At 35.2% G+C, this 19,832-nt stretch overlaps 1 protein-coding gene across 1 annotated transcript in view; it reads right to left on the bottom strand.

Moving 5' to 3' along the window:
• Col5a2 (collagen type V alpha 2 chain) overlaps positions 1-19,832 on the bottom strand; it is a 124,852-nt gene that overhangs the window by 50,058 nt on the left and 54,962 nt on the right. Inside the window, exons 2-6 of the mRNA XM_051190117.1 lie at positions 10,871-11,095; positions 6,912-6,925; positions 4,701-4,733; positions 3,694-3,726; positions 2,338-2,391 (exon numbers count right to left, since the gene is read on the bottom strand). Of these exons, the coding sequence (XP_051046074.1) occupies positions 2,338-2,391; positions 3,694-3,726; positions 4,701-4,733; positions 6,912-6,925; positions 10,871-11,095 (359 nt within the window). The remainder of the gene's footprint in view (positions 1-2,337; positions 2,392-3,693; positions 3,727-4,700; positions 4,734-6,911; positions 6,926-10,870; positions 11,096-19,832) is intronic.

The following is a 19,832-nucleotide window of genomic DNA, read 5'->3' on the forward strand; positions in this document are numbered from 1 at the left end:
ATCCCTGGTGTGCTAGTCCGACACAGTTTAAAATTTAGGTTAATAAACATTTGTGAAATTTTCTAAAACAAAGTGAACGTAAACAATTTAATGAAAATAAGGAAAGTGTAATGTAGGCAGTTTACTGATTAAAAACTAAAAATGAGCTATTGGGATTCCATTAAAATACATTTTAAATAAGCTATTTGGATTCCATTAAAATCCATTTTATATTTCTGGTTAAGCTTAGTGACATAATTTGTGTGTTATGGTAAGTAAGTGCTCTCCTATGCAGCATCCTTTTCTCCCATCCCCAGAACACTCTCAGGCAGCACTCTGCATAAAAGTACTTGTGGATGGCCACTAGGTGGCGAACTTTCAACATCCACATGAAGAAAACAGCCGCACACTCCTCAAGAATGTTTTATCTGCTTGGCAGCGTCAAGAAGTTTTTATTTGTGACAAGCAGAAGGGACATGATGGTTACTAGTGGCATCTAGTAGGCAGGGCTGACAATAATCCCACAGCGTAAGGAATTATTTGGTCCAAAACTTCAGTAGTGTTGAGGTTGAGAAAACTACACTAGGTCTTCTGCATTGTTTGATAGTAATGGAAACTGTAGGTGGGCACTGATATCTAGGATTTTAGTACCACTCCTTATGGTGAAGGTAAAGACCTTAACCCATTGAGTATTGTGTCCTAAATCAAAACCTTCTACCTATGGGTATTCAGTGGTATGTTTATAGTTAAAAACTAGTAATAGTAATTACACCAGGGCAATCAGCACAAATTACAAATCAAAGGGAGAAATTAACTAAAGATTACGGATTGTCAACATGCCTCCACATGCCCCACCACTGCTAGAATTAGAGGAATGCATTTCACACTAAGAAAACTGTCAGGGCTCTCCAATACACAGGATCCTATCTGATCAACATTCTTCACCATGGGGTAAGACAGGAAACAAGTACTCATTACAAAGGAAAAAATGGAAGAGGGGTGGGGGTTAGATTCAGTGACTCCTAACCAAAGATTCTGGAACTGTGATCATTATTTCCATAGCAACTTTCATGTAAAATTTAGAAAGTTTCATCACATACATAATATACAAAGACACCCATTTCTGTGAAACCATCCAGGCTCTGCCTCATTTAACTCGCCTTTTGCCTGTCATTTCTATTCTGTAGTGATGCCTGGAGAGCTAAATCATTTAAACTACTAATACCGGTGAAGTAGCTCGATAGAACAGCAATAAAGAGTGCACGAGAGAACGAGAACATGAAATTTCTTCCGCTGGTGTGGCCTCAACTTGCTCGGGCACTGCCATTCACGTACAGGCTTACAAATTCCACCCACACTGACAGCTCCACTCTAGAAGTATTGGTGTCACATTCTGTGTTCGGTTTGATGTGTAGATGCTTTTTAAGAAAACTAGCAGTATTGATTCATCACAATGTGACCTAAAGTAGATTCCACTCTTACTTATATATTCAAAGCTGTGTGTTGTCCCCTTGCTTGTCTACCCCTTCCACTTACAACTTGACAAGTGGATATTTGGATAACTAAAATTCCATTGAAAATTAAGTTTTAGCAGCTACAATTAGACACAGAATTTTTTCTAACTGAAATATGGGATAATGATAGCCACACAAACTTAATCCAGTTATTCAATATATGAAACATTTTAGATTTTTGCATGAGATGTAAGAAAGAATATACTTAAGAAGAAAATAATATAGCTTGTATGCAAGTATACAATGAGAAAATGAGGCCATACAGTGAGTATATGACATTATGCTACAGCTCAAGGACACACAGGTTTACTTTAACTTATACCCTTTGTTCAAAATGTTAGGGTTTTTGTTTGTTTGTTTTACTTTCTTAAACCTCTGTAGCATCTACAGCATGGAAAGGAAAGAAGGCTTCTTAGGAGATACATCCTTTTCACCAATAATTTCTTTTTCTTCTCCCTGGTTGGATATTTCCACAGCAACCATAAATGACAGAATTCAGGTGTTTTACCTTAACTGAACGTTCTTGGCATTGTTTCCTCATGACTGACAACTTCTGAAGTCAGCATGGTATATGCATCATGTTTCATCGGCTTGATCGCAATTTGACCTTATAAAGTAAGTGATTGCAGTTGTGCTATCTCTCTAAGTGGTGGGTAATAATTTTTATGCAATAATTTTCTCTAAATTTGGAGAGTTGTAAGTTCATTTCAAGATTGGAATTCTTTGCGGCATTTAATGAAAGTGACAGAGTAACAGTGTCTCTGGCACCCTCACTGCACTCAAAGGAAACGTACAAATTAGCTCATTTGAGAAACATAAGGGAAAAAAATAGCCACCAACTTACAGGTCTTCCTTTGGGGCCTCGGTCCCCTCTTGGTCCTTGTGATCCTGGAGGGCCCTAAAATATAAATTGTGATTATAGATATAAACACTTGTGAATTTTTAAAGGATTTAATTTATAAAAGAACTTTGAAACAGAAGCATCACATTTCCAATTCAGTGCAGCTGAAGACTGGTCAACAAAGCCTGTGTGTATGAATGTTCTATTAACAAAGGGGCTGAGTGTTTAAAAGTGAAGTTCAAAGATCTCAAAGAATTAGGTACCACATTACAGTACTACGGAACTAAACATATTAGCATAGCTAGTAATTGCAGATTAAGCATCATTTTCACGGACTTGTCCCAATGTAAATCTTCAGCCATTAAATTCTAGGTAAAAAACCTTAAGAGTTCAGGTCTGGAGACTCACAAACCCTAATTATCAGTTATCTGGTGAAAATATGTGAGTTCGGATTGGCACACTCACACCAGATCATTCATTACTGGCCTACCTGCTACTGTCAACCAACTGCTTCATGTACATTCAAACAGTGACTTATGTATTATTTCTACTGAATATATACATGCATATAAATAAAGTCTACTTTCAAATTCTCAAATTATACTTGTCACAGTTTCTGCCTTACTAAACATATTTTATTAAAAAATTGTTATTTGTTTCAACCAACAATGTTGTTTCTGTTGTCTTATTTAGGTTTTTATTAAGATGTTTTCCAGACTGGCTCTAAAACTCCTTGGCTAAAAGCTCCTCTTGCCTCATCCTCCTGAAAAGCAGGAACTATGTGTCTTGTTCTCATGCCCTACTCAACAACACAGTATAAAAGAAGAAACCCCCAAAGTAAAATGAGTCTGTTGGAGCTGTGTTAGTATTTTATTTCAGGACTTCTGATGTGTTTTGGTATTTAAATGGTATGTATGTGAGTGTACATTATTCATGTAGTTACCTAAGAATGCTATTGAAATCCAAACCTGAGATAAAATAGCCTTTATGCAAAGCCAGGAATCTGTCAAATTCTATTGCAATACATTATTTAAGTAACTAAATCTCTCTTCATCAGCAAACACACAAGTATGCTCTCATTTCAAGAACAAGGTCAGTCTAAAATTAGCAATGTAAACATAAATTATTTTTTTCCTTTCACCAACAGCAAAACTAATGGGTAAGAAAAAATAGTTTATCAGCTTCAAGATGAACTGACCCATGTGTGCCTTGTATTGCTTCAAAATAAAATGTTTACATCTGGTTTAAAGTAAAGCATGTTGGGGTGTCAAGCATCCTTTTGTGCTGGTCTGCTTTCATATGTATGTCTTGTCAATAATGCTGCTCAGTATTCACAAAAGTCGGGAGAGAAGTACTTACTGCAGGTCCTGGACGACCGCGTATGCCCGTTACCTAAACATGAAAGAAGAAAATTATAATGACAAAGTTTACAGAGACTTAGAAAATTCAACAGTCTAATTACTAAAAATAAAAACACAGTGGAATCTTTTTAAGGGTGTCCCCAACTAGCTACACTCACTCTGCCTTGTGAGTTAAAATACCACCTATTTTGAACTCTATATAGGAATAAATTGTTTGCATGAAAACTGGTATTCCTACATGGAAGACAGGGACACTGTACTTAAATCTTCGCTCTCATGGCAGCTGTGTGTCCTTGGACTAATTACTTATCCCCTCTATACTATACTAAGTTTCCTTAAAAGGAAATTTATATGCAGCCCAAGTGCAAAATGGTGTTCTATGAAATAATCTCCCTCAGAATTATATGGATTAATAAATGTTTGTCAAATATTTAGAATCTAAGACATATCAAGCATGAAAAGGGGAAACTATAGGACGTGTTTACTTTTCAGATAAACTGAGAAAATAGGGTTTAAATATAAAGCAAAACTGTGGGTACAACCAAATAATTAACATGTATAGTCTTTTCTCTTAATATATAAAACCTATCGCTTGAAATGATAGCAATTCCATCATATCCATGGGTACCTTCTGGTCACCAATAAGGATAAAGATATCCTGAGAATTCTGAATTAATGAGGAATTTCAATCAGGATTAAGGGATGACACACTTTTAAAAGTGTGGAACATCAGTATATATATATATATACATGCAATACATTTAATATTACAAAAACATGAATCTTTTTGTATTGCCAGTAATGTAGATATAAGTTTAATGTTACAAAACATTACATTGAATGAAATACTATATTTTGTCTTGTGCATGTTATATTAAAATTTTTCATTATAAAATAACTTTCTTTTAAAGGAAACAATAATATACAACTACTACACTTATGTTTAATACATATATTGTTTTATATATATATAACATATAATATATAACACATATATGGACTTACAACAGGCACTAATCCCGGTTCTCCTTTTTGTCCCTAGGAAGATTTTTTAAAAGAAGAAACCATTAGTAAAATATAAATTATTTTGAGCAATGACAATCACACTTGGTTATGGAAACACTGGGAATGTCTACAAAATGCTAATAATGAGAACAAAAAGTTAATATTCCATAATCAAGACATTTAGTCAGACATTATTTGTGAACATGCCTGCTTAGCTGAAGAACATAAAATAAATCTAGCATATGAAATGAGAAAAGCTTTGTTTTACTTTGTTTTTCACAGCATCAAAAGCGAAGAGTTAACTAGAACGAGTAGGGGAAAAAGACAGAATGTCATTGAGACCTCTCCCCAAAGATTAAATAACAAAAGAAAGTCAGAGAAGTGTGTATTTGAGTTCCCCACATTGACTAAGTGGCAGGGTTATCATTAGCAATGGAAAGCATTCATAGAAATCATAGAAAACATCAAAAGTAACAGAAGGTAAGTATGCTTGTCTCGGCAGAAAAAAAAAGGCACAATTGTTGTAGCTGTGTACTTCTCAATCTCTGACAGAAAAAGTCAGCTGCACAGGACGAGACTGTCAAGTCAATCTACGTGCTCCAGAGAAGGAGCAATGGGGAAAGTAGACATTACAGGCATCCCGTTTCTACAGTGGAACTGTAGACCTTTGAAGTGCGTATACTGATGTCATGATCTCAGTGTGTAAGGTAAGTAATATTGGGTGACCTAATATATTTCTATTTCCTCATATATTATTTAGTGTTATCTGCTTCAGTATTTGTCTTCCTGTGATTTTTATCTTCTTGGTGCCATCATTGCATCTGCCTATTTTGCCTCCTCCATGATCGCAATGAGCCAATTATTTCCAATGAACACATTATGAAACGCCCTCTTCTGTTAAACAACTGAGGAAAGCATGTCTGACTAAACTTGCATCCTATGTGAAAGAGGAGTGCTTTCAAGTTTATCTCATTGCTTCTCTCGTGTATGTTATTACTTCATCTAACTATAAAATTAAACATGTGGCCAGCAGGGAATGTTTGAAGCAGAGGAAGCACAAAGAAGTTACCTCACTCAGTCCCTCAGAGATACCCAGGGTTACCGTTCTGACATGTCCCCATCATTGTTATGCACTTTCACTGTCAAAGTCCCTAAACTGTCATATTCAAAAGAACTACAGAACATCCTTGAGTACCAGTGCTTGGGTGGCATCATGATTGATGTGTGAGAGGTGCTTCCAGAAAGTACGTGGGATAAAAGACATCCTGCTTTTTAAAAATATTGTTCTTTTTAAAAATCTACATCACCAAATTGTATATACCAAAGGGACAATCTAATGATATATTTCTAATATTACCTCACACATGAAAAAAACTGATGAAATTTTTACTTTTATAATTGTAATGAACATAATGACAGACTTAGTGGCAGGGTGTACTACTCCACAGTGATCACATCAGTTGATATGAGCCTGGAGCAGATAATGCTTCAGAGTAGGAAAGTGGCCCTAGAGTAGAGACAGTTGCCAGGGTAACCGTTATGACTATGCATGTCCTCATGTACATAAAACTCTTCTCTAGGAAAATATTTTAAGGTCCTGAAGGTGAAGGAGGGGAAGAGGGCAAACAGTGTACTTTGGAAAAAAATTAATTTATTTTGGATCAATTAATTCTCATCCAAAGGAAAGATCAATTCACGAAAGTAGAACTCCCTTCACTTCCTTTTCTTACCCTTCCCTTTCTACCTTCTTCCTTCCTGTCTTCCCTCCCTCCTCTTCCTCAGTCTATCCCAGCCAGCAAATGTGCACCAAGTTTCTAAAGCATATAAAATATTTACTACTAAGTACAATTATTAATAAAGGACAGAAACAGTATAACATGTTCCAAAATCCCTAATACAGTTCACAACTTTCTGACAGAAATGGACATATGAATAAAAAAAACTAGCTCAGTGGCTGGATGTTTATCTAGCATGGGGGAAGCCCTGATTCTCCCACACTGAAGGAAGAAAAGACAAATGAACTGTAGAGCGAAGATTAGTAATCTCTGTAACTATAAGCAGTCAAGGAACTGTGTCCATTTGGTCTCAGTGCATTTCAGGCTACTTTATACTCTGCACCAAGCTTCTAGACATTTCAGAGCCCAGTTCTGTGTGGACAGTCTCAGGAATAATTTTGCTTGTGAAAAAGAAACTATACAAAATAAAACTCACCTTTCTTCCTCTACCTACAAAAAGAAAAGAATAAATATGTCATTTTATGGGGAAACAACTATGAAGAACATGCAACATATATACATTCAATAGTATATTTCTTATAAATTTCAGCATAGACAAGTTATCTCCCCCACTAATATGTCAGAGCTCAGCCACTGTCTTGAATCAATTCTGACAAAGGAAATAGTACATATGTTTAGAATATTCTCATGTGATCATAATTTCTTCACAATATTCATAGATTCTAATGGTTAGTAAAACCATAAAACTAATCATTTTATTGTAAATTATATTTACTGTTCTCTATTGCTTTTTTAATACTTTAAGTGAGTCAAGTAATTTTGTTCAAATGCAAAATGTGTTAAATGTCCAACTCTGCAATGGAAATCTGTATCTTGCTTCTTGTCCCCTGATTCCTGGTCTCTGCCAAGTTCTAGGCCATTGCAAGCCACTACTATAGGTTCCATGATTATTATTATGATCTTCATAAATTAGCAAATGATATCAGGTACCTAAGTTTTCCTTATTCTCCTTTTCTTGTGTGCATATAGTTATATGCATTTCATTCATACAAATCTTTGCATAAAAGTTGTTTTCCTGATTCATTTTCAAATTGGAATCTCATGGCATGAATTCAGCATAGTCCATTTAATAGCATTATTCTCTCCACAATTATTTGATTTGTTTGCTTATTACCCTACCACAATATTTTGAAGAATGGAAGTGAGAGCTATATTGAAGTTGGTATACTCTAGAGTTTTGATGGGCTAGCTAGAAACTATGTTAATTATTACAAATAAGTAATGCTATAATGAATAATGCTTACGCATATGACCATTTGTAAGACAAGTATTTTTGGTGGTGAGCCTAGCCTTTAATGTCTGAGCCATTTCTCCAGCACAAGACGATTTTTTAAACTCTTTTAGCCAATAAATAATCAGTTATATTTTAACATATTATCAATATACTGCCTCCTAAGGTTGCAACCACTTTGTACTTCTGCAGTCAGCCAGAAAAGCTCCCAGAATAATAGCCAGTGATATAACATGCTACCAAACATTACAGTATTGTTCAATTTGCTAGCTGAAACAATGTGACTTGAATCTAAACTTTGATTTTGAGCAAATGTGACATGTATCATACTCAATTTCTGTTAAAACTTATGCTATTTTCTCTCCTATCTTTTGCTATTGTTATTTTATTACTTGTAGCTAAAATTTCCTTATATATAAAACATAATCATCCTTTGTAAATTGAATTGAAAATTTGCTTTATTTCTTGCATGCCAATGTTTGGTTTTGTTTTTGTTTTCTTTGTTCATTTGCATACTGGTCTGTGGATACTTCACCACTGTACCGGATCAAAACCTGAGAAAAAGCCTTCTATATTTTTAAGCTTTTGCTTATCTATTATAATTTTATCAGCTATTTCTTATATGTTATATTTTAACTATGGATATTAGTTATTGCTATGAATGGGGTATGCTTTATTTTCATTATTTATAATACAACTTTTTTACAAGCAAATCTATACATTTCTGCTGATTAACTTTGTACTACATGCCTTATAGTAATTTTTAATCAATTTCTTTAGCTTTTATAAATGCACACTTTTGTTTTCTACAGATGGAAAATTTTGGACTTTTTTTGTGGGAACTACGTTTATTGCCCTAAATGAACATATTTAGAGTATTTACCTACTACATACTTCCAGTCATACAAAATGCATAGAGGACAAATTTATAATTTCCAAATTTCTTCTTAATTTTCCCAAGTAACAAAATGGTTTGCCCAGGCACAGTCTTGAATTATGATTTGTTCTGATCCATTGTGTTAGCTTATTCTTTGGAGACTTTTCAATAGCATGAATATCTTCTACACATATTCTGCCTTTCAATGTGTTTAATTCTTCTTGATTAATTTATTATCAGTCTCTTCCCACAGATGTCATCTGTATCTCTTCTGTAATTTGTGCACTATCACCTCATTGTTCAGCTTCCTCGTTTATCTTTTTGTTTTACTTTTCCTGCTTCGTTCACATCACTGCACATTAATCCTGATGCAAGGTTTCTTTTCGTAGACACAATAATGACTTGAGTAGGTTTTGACCTAGAGGCACATTTTAGTTTAGTACTAAGTCCTGATTATTTATATATATAATGCACCCAGCACTAAGAAAGTTCAGGGCTATCCTTAGCTAAATCACTTAAAGACTGGCTTGTTCTACAGGAGAGCTTGACTCAGAAGAAAAACAAAACAGAACAGCAACAACAACAACAACAACAACAAAAACAGATATAATTGGTTAGAATATTGTTAGCTCAGTTTGGTATGGGTTAATTTTGTTTGGATTTGATGCTGGTTCTTAGTTTCTGCTAGCCTTGAACTCAGTGTGTAGCTCAGGCTGACTTTGAACTCTTGATCCCCCTACCACACTTCCCAAGTCCTGGAATTAAAGGTATGTGTCACTATATTCAGGCAGAGAAATTTTATCTGACCTATAGCTACACATACACCATTAATTTAACTGAAATCTGTTCTCCTCCTTTCATGCTTTATTTATATAAATCTGTTGTCATTCATTTTCACTCCTCTTGGAATGAGTTGTGTTCTTCTGCACTGATTTTTTGGCAGTAAATTACATATTCTGCTTTCTGACATATTCTGACGTGCTCACACTTGCTATTTGTTTATCCTCAATGCTTAATTGTACTGACACTTGGACTTCTGTGAAATTATGTTTGATTTCAGGATCTTTCGTGTCTTTATCATTCTATGACACATGTTTATCAAACTGTACAAATTTGAGTTTAAGTGTTTGTTTTAGGTTTGTTGTTTCTGCTAAATAATATCCAAGTGAAAAGATTTAAAGCAATATCCAAGTGAAAAGATTTGTTTCCGTCTAAAATTTCCATGTATGTACTATTGAATGGTTCATTATATTTAGTTATTTTCAATGGTATTTTGAAAAGAACAAAGAAACCTTGATAATGTCTTGACAATGACCAGTACAAAACTAAAGCAAACAATTTAAAAGCTTAATATTGGTCTTACATAACTCATTAAATACATAAATGATATGATATGTCTGTCTCTTTGACTAATAATCAAATATATATAAATTAAACACATAGTTTTTCTTTAAAAATATTTTAAAATACAGGCCAGTTGGTGGAATGCGCCTTTAATCCCAGCACTTGGGAGGCAGAGGCAGACAGAACTCTGTGAGTTCAAGGCCAGCCTGATCTACAGAGTGAGTTCCAGGACAGGCTCCAAAGCCATACAGAGAAACCCTGTCTTGAAAAACAAACAAACAAAAATATTTTAAATCACAGTAATTTGCATCATTCTTTCCACAAGAACTTGGCTCCATTTCCTTCTATTTTATGATTCACATTAAGCACACCCTGGATTTTTTGAGGCAATGTAAGAGAAATTACTAGAGCAGTAAATTATATTGTAAATAATTATCATATTCTGTAGGGCAAAGCTTGTACCAGAGATGATAAACATGTTTTCTGCATTTTCTGTTGGACATTAAGCAGCGAAATAGAAATTCAGCAAAATATCTTGGAAGCACCTTTTATAAACACAACAACAGCAGCCATATATAATGCACAATCATTCTCTAGTTAGATGTGACCATTCAAAAGAAGATCCTCTGCTAGCTAAAAAAAAAAAAAACACGAATAGTCTACTTCTATGTTAATTGGCCTCTGGAGGGAAAACTAGGTTCCTTACTTTCTCCAGGAGGCTCATCACACTTTTTTTAAAAAAAAAAAATATGTTTAGTTTTCTGACTTCAATATCATTGACCTCTGAGGTCACTGAGTTAGTTGTTATAATTATTCATTTGGGTTGTTAAACTCTGAGAGCAGTAATCACTGGGAAATGAGGGTGAACCAACTCCCTAACTTCACCCCCCCTCAGCTCTGAAACAGCTCTGAGCATTCTTACCAAAATTGGTATCTCCACCTCCAGATGTTTGTGGGCATACTGGACAGCATTCTCCAGCAGGTGTTATAGGATTGGCACAGGTGAGCATTTCTGGGCACTCGATCTTGTCACAGAGAATGGCACCATTGTCACAGACACAGATCTGACATGGAGAAGGTTTCCAAATGTCTCTATTTAAATACATCTGGCCACCTTGGGTACAGGCTATTTCTTCATCATATTCATCTGAAATAAAAATGAAGGATATTAATAATCTGAATTTTATAATTTGTTTAAGAAAATAAGGTATCATTTTTGGCTTTTAAAAAATCTAAGAAGTAACCTCTTAGGGCTTGAGACCCAGCTCAATCAGCAAAGCCCCGATTGTGCATGCCTGAGGAGTTGAGGTTGGATCCCAAGCACCATGCAAAGGCTCAGAAAATGTAGTCACATATGTCTGCAACCCTGGTACTGGCAGGTGGAGTCCTAGAGCACCTAACTGCTCAGTCTAGACAAGTTCAGTAAGAAACTCTGTCCTAAATACAGATAGAAAGCAATTGTGGGAGGTTCCCAACATGAGTCTTTGGCTTTAACACACACACACACACACACACACACACACACACACTCATACTAATACACACTCACACACAGAGGGGGAGGAGGAAGAAGGGGAGGAGAGACGAGAAGGGGTTAATCTCTTTAGAAGACAAAAGACAAATGAACTTATTCACATAAAACAATAAGTAGTTCTCATGAAATGATGAATGAAATACATGTTCCCCTAATAGATGAAGAAAAATTACCCAGTAAGTAGCCATTTTAGCCAAAGAATGCTTCTCACAAGATTTTATTTTTAAAATTATGAGTGAATGAACATAATAAGGTGTGGTAAAGAGGGACAGAAAAAAATTTTGAAAAGAGAGAGCAAAAGGGATTTCTAAGGAGAATGGGTAAATTCAGTACATGTGAACCCTACATGACTTTCAACTTATAAGAGATTTTTATACAAGTAAATATCAAACAAGTTCAAGCAGACTCATGTACTGAGAGCAAGTTCCAATAATAGTATATGGGCTTCTGAGAATTGTTTTAAACATGAATTGAGAATGAAATCATCATTTCCTATCTCTTGGTTTAGGTTTCCATTAACCATACAAAACTGAGGGTACTCATTTTTTAAACTATAGCAGAAACACAGAACTCATAAAGATAAGGAGGGACTATCTTTACATTGAAATCAACTGAGGAAAGTTATAGCAAAAACAATATTTTGTGCTTTGTGTATCATTACCTTTCTATATTTAAACAAAATTTATTTTTGTTATTGGGAAAAATGTATGCATGTGTACAAATGAAGCAACAACAGTTGTATTTAACATGAAAAATGCATGTATTATATGATTAGCTTTAATTTTTGTGAGAGACCAAGCTACATGAATAACAAAACACGAAATGGATCACTGCATGGTTCTACACACTCAGGTGCTTCTAGTTCCTTGACTCTTGCATACAGCAATGGCAGCTGCTTTCTGATCAGCATAAACGATCCTGCTGGATGTTCAGAGTTCCCTTAGTGATCCTACATCCTCATAGTTATCACAGCCTACAGCTACCAAGAGTTTTGCTTCAGGATTGACCCCATATGGCCTTCTTCAACAAGCGGACAATAGGTTGCCTTGTTTGGACTCAATTACTCCCCGCTGGAATTTCCAGAAACAACACCACAAAGGAAAATGGGCATCTCAACCCTAAGACTTAGTCCTCACCTGACATCTTAAACACCTCCATTGAAAGAAGAAAGGCAACTGAACAGAGGAGCTGGGGAGCACACAACCAACAAACTTCTCCAGACGCTCAAGTCCCAGAAAAGATACAAACAACAGAATGGTACCCAATTCTCAGCAATAGATGGGTCATAGGTCAAGTGCTCAGAACAACACAGGGGGAGAGACACCGATATCACAACCCACCATCTAGGTTCAGTTACCATTGCAGAGGAGAAAGGAGTAAGACTGTGAGGGTCTGGCCAGGCCATCCAGGACTACATAGTGAGACCCTCTATCGATATTTCAAAGGAGAAAAGAAGGGAGGAAGGATTATAAGATGCAGAAACAGTGGCTGTCTACAGCCAAACAAAGGATGATCCCTGAAGGGCTACCCACACCCATGGATATTTAGGATGCACTACATTAACTGTAAAGGAAAAGAGGAAATAATACTGGGAAACCTAAGTAATGAGGAGATAATAGAGTTATTGGAGAAGATAAAATGGAGGCATACTAATTGAATTGCATTATGTACATGTATGAAATTCTCAAAGAATAAAATGTTATATTTGCATTAAAATGGTTTTAAACATTCTGCTGCCAAAATAAATATTCCTAAACATGATCTCATGTGCACAATATATTAAACAATTATAATAAGTTAATAAATTTAAAATAATCTCTGAGTAGCAACGTATCTCAGATAAAGTTACCTATAGCCAGGTCTGAATTTAACCACAGGGAAATACACAAAGTGGAGAGAGCAGACCCAAAGTTTTCCTCTGGCTTCCCCTCAAATTTTGAGTTCCCCATTTCCTCATTTAAACATGTGGGCAAGCCCAGAGAATAAATTAATAAACATAATTTTTAAAATAAAAAGGACTTTGTTAATTAATTTTTTGGTTGAGGAGGCAGCATTTATTTACTGGTTTTTAAATTCATTGCTTGAAAAGTAAATAGAAAGTCAAATAGCTATTTCTCTCACAGTTTGTGTAGTCAAGATTGGGGGTTGGGGATGTTCAAACACATTAATGGGTGTGAGGTAGTAATGAGTCTGTGCTGATCCTTCAAATATTGAAAACATATGGGTTCATATCACTGTGGAACATCACATATAGTTTGTTATATATAATGTTTTATACAACATTGTTAAGTTAAATTTAATAGTACAACAAAGACAAATTTATACAAATTATTATACTATACACTAACATTAATTAAAAATAATATAGAATTATTATACTATATAATTTTAATTTGGTAACAATGTGCTACAAACTACAAATTTAAATGTATATATAATGAAATATTCTAGGATAAAGTATATAAATAGGCTTTTAGATGTGATCATATACACAATATAACTGAAATGAACTAAAACTGAGCAGTCAAGATAGACAAGATTGCATGCAAATATTGAATTAGATATTATTAAAATGTATAAGAATCTCTGCAGCTATTTCAGGAAAGGGGGTCTGGGGAACTCTTTCCCCAGCTCACTAGTCCACTTACTTTGTTCAAAGTACTTTTGTCTTTGTCCATAAAGCTATTTTTATTCCATCCTAACTTAAAAGGAATTTTCTGTTCTATATCTATATCTTCTCCTGGTGACTGCTGGGATTTTCAAATAATCTGTACTATTTTCTCTGAAAATCAAATGAACTTATATTTGATCCTGAGAGGGGAGGGGAGGGAAGGAAGAGGGAGGGGAGAGCTAGAGTTTGGAAAAAAGACTCACCCTTTCAGTCCTATATTAACACAAATAAGAGCAATTTCTTCCTGGAAGTTTGAGACAATGTAATCTCAATTCAAGGAATGGAGAAGGGTGTCACTGCATTTCTTTCTGTAAATGACGGTGCCAAAAGCTGGTTTTGTACTCTAATTCATCACTGGTCTCTTTCTCCTGAGAATTTCTAATTAAATTTAAGATGATATGGCCATGTAGTTGGAATGCCTTTAAACAGCAAAAAGAAGAAAACCCACATTCACCACTGAGGCATGCCTTCTCTTCGCCCACACAGGAATCTATTTCTACCACAGAGGGCTCAGTGAGACCTCTGCCTGTGTGTGTGCAAAGCAAGAGTGGTTAGAAAATGAGAGATTGCACTCCTCTGTGTTTCTACATGGCAGATGTGCATAAGATGGCTAATGCCCTTTGTGTTTTTACATGGCCATTTATTTAAATGAAAAGCAGAATAGGAAACAAAATGGTGATCAGTTTGTTGAAAAGAATTACAAAGATGTTGTCATGACATAATTATAACAAGAAAGTAGGAATTTTCCAATAACATCTTGAGAAATCTAATAGTGCCCTCAATATACTGCTACTCAACTCAGAAACTTTATCCAGGCTCACACGTATAGTCTATATTTGAGTTCTAGAAAGCACACACACACAAACACCTTACAAATGTGTACTTTTATGCTACTTAAACTTTTTGCTACTTACAGTTTATTAATGCCACTAAAATGTAAAAATAGTTGAAGTCTGACCATATTTTTTTTTACTCTTTTCAAATTTAATATAATTTAGCTTCCAAGCTACAGAATTCTTTTTTACCTTACTAAATATTCCAGCACACTGTCCATTCTGAAGTAACCCACAAAGCCCTGGCATGGGTATCTAAATGGAGAGATGTATTTTGTTTGATCATTTTTTTACTGGAAATCAACTCAATTGTTCTATGTTTATAAAAAGTTTTCATGGATCTCTTACAAACCTTAGGTGTTTTCAAATTTGATTGTCTAAATTCAGTTCTTAATCACTAGATGGCAGAGCAAGCCCACCATCTTATAACAATAAACAATTACAAACTAGATTTTAAAGCTGCTATTTGCCAGCTATGAGCTAACATGCCCCATATTTCCATTCCTTCATACATAGTATGTGTGCTAAAGATAATTGCACAGATCTTAAGATCAAAGCTAGTTAGTGTATGTCATGACACCTTATCTCAAAAGAAAGAAAGAAAGAAAGAAAGAAAGAAAGAAAGAAAGAAAGAAAGAAAGCGGAAAAAAGAAAAGGTAGGTGAGGAGGGGACAGGCTGGAGGGACATTCAGGAGGGGTAGTGAGCACAGTTCCAAGAACCTGAAGTTCATAATGCCTCGAATGCCCTGTAACTTCAGATCCAGGGAATTCAATAACCTCTTCTTGTTTTCATGAGCATCCCCACACACATGGCACACAGCACACACACACACACACACACACACACACACACACACACACACACACACACAAATAAGTAAATATATAATAAAAGCTCAAGATATAAAAGTAAGATGCATATTGAAACCTTTCTGAGCCAGAGGTGCAAGGCTTCTAAATCATGCAACCAATGTTCTTCATAGAACGTGAAGAAAATAATTTAAATCCATGTTCATACTACTATTATGCCTTACAACTAAAATTGCAAATAACCTAAGGACTTTTAACTATGGTTCACTAAAGATCTCTGTAAAAAAGTATACAGTGCCCTTATACTACAATAATTTCTCCTTTCTTGCTCAGAAAAATATTTATTCTGATCAATTTATTCTCCTAAGCTGCAAATTCCTGGGGACACAAAATAGTGCCCATCTCAGGAATCTTTGCCTGATGTCATGGAAGAAGGCTCTTATAAATTTATCTGTCTCATAGTATGGATGGGGGTCAAAAAAAAATCCAGTCTGTGAACACCTCTATTGAAAAATAGCACTTTTATCTTTTTCTTCCCACTTAAATTCCCAGAGGACATGTACTTCAGACAATTATTTTGGACTGAAAGGAAATGCTTAACAACATGGTTCTTGACAAAGTGTCTCTGGTGTCAAGACCTCAGTGAGGTCCAATAAGAAGAAGAAATTGATGGCCCTAACAGCTTGTTTTCAGAACACTTGGCTTCCTGACTGAGCTCACCCCATTCTTTGATTGGGTGGTGAAGTTCTGGCATACAATTGTTTAAGTTTCCCTGACTGTCATACGGACTTCACTTTCCTCTTTTGGCACAAAGGAAGCAACAGCAAACAGCACCATCCATCTCTCTGGACCCAGCCACAGACTGCCTCTAGCCAGGATGGCCAACCTCATCTTGGCCAGACTTCCAGAGAGTCTTCTAATCAAATTCCCTTCTGCTCTAGAGCTCCTATTAGCATAGGAAAAGACAAGGAAAAGGGCACTCATTTTTCCTTTTGCCTCTGCTGAGTAAGTGCCAGCAATGCCATGACCTTGTTTCCCACCCAGGCTTTAAAAGTCAAAAGCATCTGAAGTCACCAAAAACAGCTGAAGGGGATTGTGGTCTGCCAGAAGTAAGCCATTTATCTCTACACACACCTACCCACAAACTATCTCACCACATTCAAGCCAAGAAGCAGAAACATCCAATGAGCACTTACTTAAACTTTGGAAATTTTAACAAAAATACCCTTAAATTGTTTGACAGAGTTTCTGTTACGGAGACAAAAGAATTGTCTACCAAAACACACAAAGGTTATTGAGCTGAGCTAAAGTCCTGTTCCATTAAGGATGATTTTATTTTATAATCTAAAGCAACATGAAAAATTTTAGAAATGTTATTAAAATCTGAGAAATTACAAAGAAGATGATCCCCCACACAATTTCAGGGCATCCTAAAATAAACAGTTTTGGTAAATGATGACAGAGATAATATCCTTAATACTGACATTGAAGGTGTTTTAATCATACACAAAAGTTTTTTAGTTAATTAGCAAAACTTCTGGTTTTACTTGACTTAAAATGGAAAAACTGAAAAGCAAAGATTCGCTTATTAGTTATTACTTAGGTTTTTTTTCCATGTGCCATTTGGAAATGTAAACAATTGTGGTCATTATGAAACTAAAACTACACATACTTATTGCAGCAATGATCATCTATAATTCTGTCTGCAAAATGACTTTCAGGCTGTTAAAGATTTGTTTTTACTGTTGTTAGTTTATTCACATACAGAGATGCAATAAACAGCTCAATAAATGCAAAAACAGAGAATGACGTGATCCCATCCATCTATTCTCATACAGTAGTTATACAGTAGTTAAGAGGTCCTAACATACGTCATACAAGATACATACATATGTATATATGAATTATATAATATATAAACATTTTTATAGAGAGAGATCTAAGTAGTAATTTCTACATGTTTAAATATCTATCCTTAGTACACATACATACATATTCTGCAGCTGCCCAGCCTTTGGGCTAAGATCAAGTGCTAAGTATTTGCCTATCTGATTTCCTTCTTCACCTGCACAAAGGTTACTTTCTACAGAAAGACCACCTGACTGCTTCAGGAAAAGTCCCAAAGTATCACACACACACACACACACACACACACACACACACACACAAAATGTTCTAATCCATGATGCTTGAGATTCTCTCCTTTATTCTGTTTTGTTTTATTTTGCGGTGGTTTTTGAGGCAGGATTGTACTATGTCCCCAGGCTAGCCTATACCTGTGGCAGTCTTAAACCCTTGATGCTCCTGAATCAACCCATCAAACCCATCATGTGCTGGGATTATAGGTCACCACCCCTGCATCCGGCCTCCCTCTCCCCTTATGCCTGCTTTCCCTTTTTTCTTTATGTGATAGGTTTCACTTCTGTGTGCATTGTTGGTCTCTTTGTGATGCAATTACAACTCCATAATTCATTTGACTTTTTCTCTTTAACACATGCTGATATCTTAAAACAGTCCCAGGATTTCAGTAAGTGATCAATCAACATTTGTTGGATTTATTTGGTGAAGGTTATTTACTTATGAATCTTTAGGCTGTAGAGTCTTTGGTATGTAAAAAAAAAGAAAATCCTTCTGTCCTAAAGCCAATTGTGGTAGCAACAGTGAGATAAATACTATACTGGATGCAAATATGGTTTATTTTAATCCTGGGTCAAAACATGATTTTCAAAGAAACACCATTTTATTTGTATATTTCAAGTGTGGTCCGTACTTACAAGAACATTAAATAACTGACATTGTGATGATATTACATACTTTCATTGCAGAAACATTAATCTAAAATAGTCCTTTCAAACAGTTTAAATTTTTTGACTTATTATGGAACTTATTTCAATGATGTCATATTTTAAGGTAATATTAACTATAAGAGACTAAAGTGGGTATAAAATTAGATATTTTGTCTAATACAGTTTTTCAAAATCATTTCAACTCTTTATCTTTTGACTATCTTTACATTGTATTTAGCCTTCTTTCTCAGCTTTCCTGATACAAAAGAATAATTAGTGTCTGTTGACAAAACCTATACTACGGAGCTATGGATTAGCCTGGTTGGTACAGTACTTGCCTGGTAGTGTACTCAAAACCTCGGTTCCATCTTTAGTACCACACAGTTAAAACTGTGGCATATATCTATAATTCCAACAGTTGGGATGTGAAATCAGAAGGATCAGGGTTCAAAGTAAACCTTGGCTACATATTGAGTTCAAAAACATTTTGAACTAATCAAGAGAGAGAATACCCACATATTGTAGTAGTCAACTTCTTTGTTCTAATTTGTTTTTAATCTACTTGCTGCTTACTTACTACCCTTTTACTAACCGTTTGGAATTTTTCATTTTACAATCAAGAGAACAGTATACAATTCTTAAGGGATATTGATTCCATTCATTTCATTACAAAGAGATTTATAATACTTGGAAGAAAGTTTCTAAAACCAACTTCTAAGTAAATGTGGAATTATTTCTCGAGAGCCTATGTCTAGTTCCTAGTCTTTATCCCCAGTTTACCCTTTATAATATGTATTTCCAATTATGTAAGAGTCAACTCACTATAGGTTTAAGGCCAAGACTTGCTGTGATTGAATCTCAGAACCAGCTGAACATCTAAGTGATATCTAGAAATTTAGATAAGTAACTTTCTAGTCTCACAGAAAAGCTATTTACTGGACACTTTTATGCTTCAGGGGAACAAAAGACAAGAAAATCAAAGGGAGAAAGTGAGGGGAGCACAGTGAAGGGGATGGCAAAGTCCAACATGCAAAGCCCATATCTCCCTTATACCTCTACTAACTAAGGGGGATTTCCATGCTCTTTTAGTACACAACAAAAGTGAGTTCAAGACATCCCCTTGTACTATGATTAGATGGGGAAAAATATTAAAATCTAAAATTATATTTATAATCCCATGTCATTCTGAGGAACATTTAGTATCTCCTTAAAAAGTAAATAAACATAAATCAAAAGTCTTGCACAGAGGG

This window comes from Phodopus roborovskii, unplaced genomic scaffold (genome assembly GCF_943737965.1).
Source record: "Phodopus roborovskii unplaced genomic scaffold, PHOROB, whole genome shotgun sequence".
NCBI classification, from domain to species: Eukaryota; Metazoa; Chordata; class Mammalia; order Rodentia; family Cricetidae; genus Phodopus; species Phodopus roborovskii.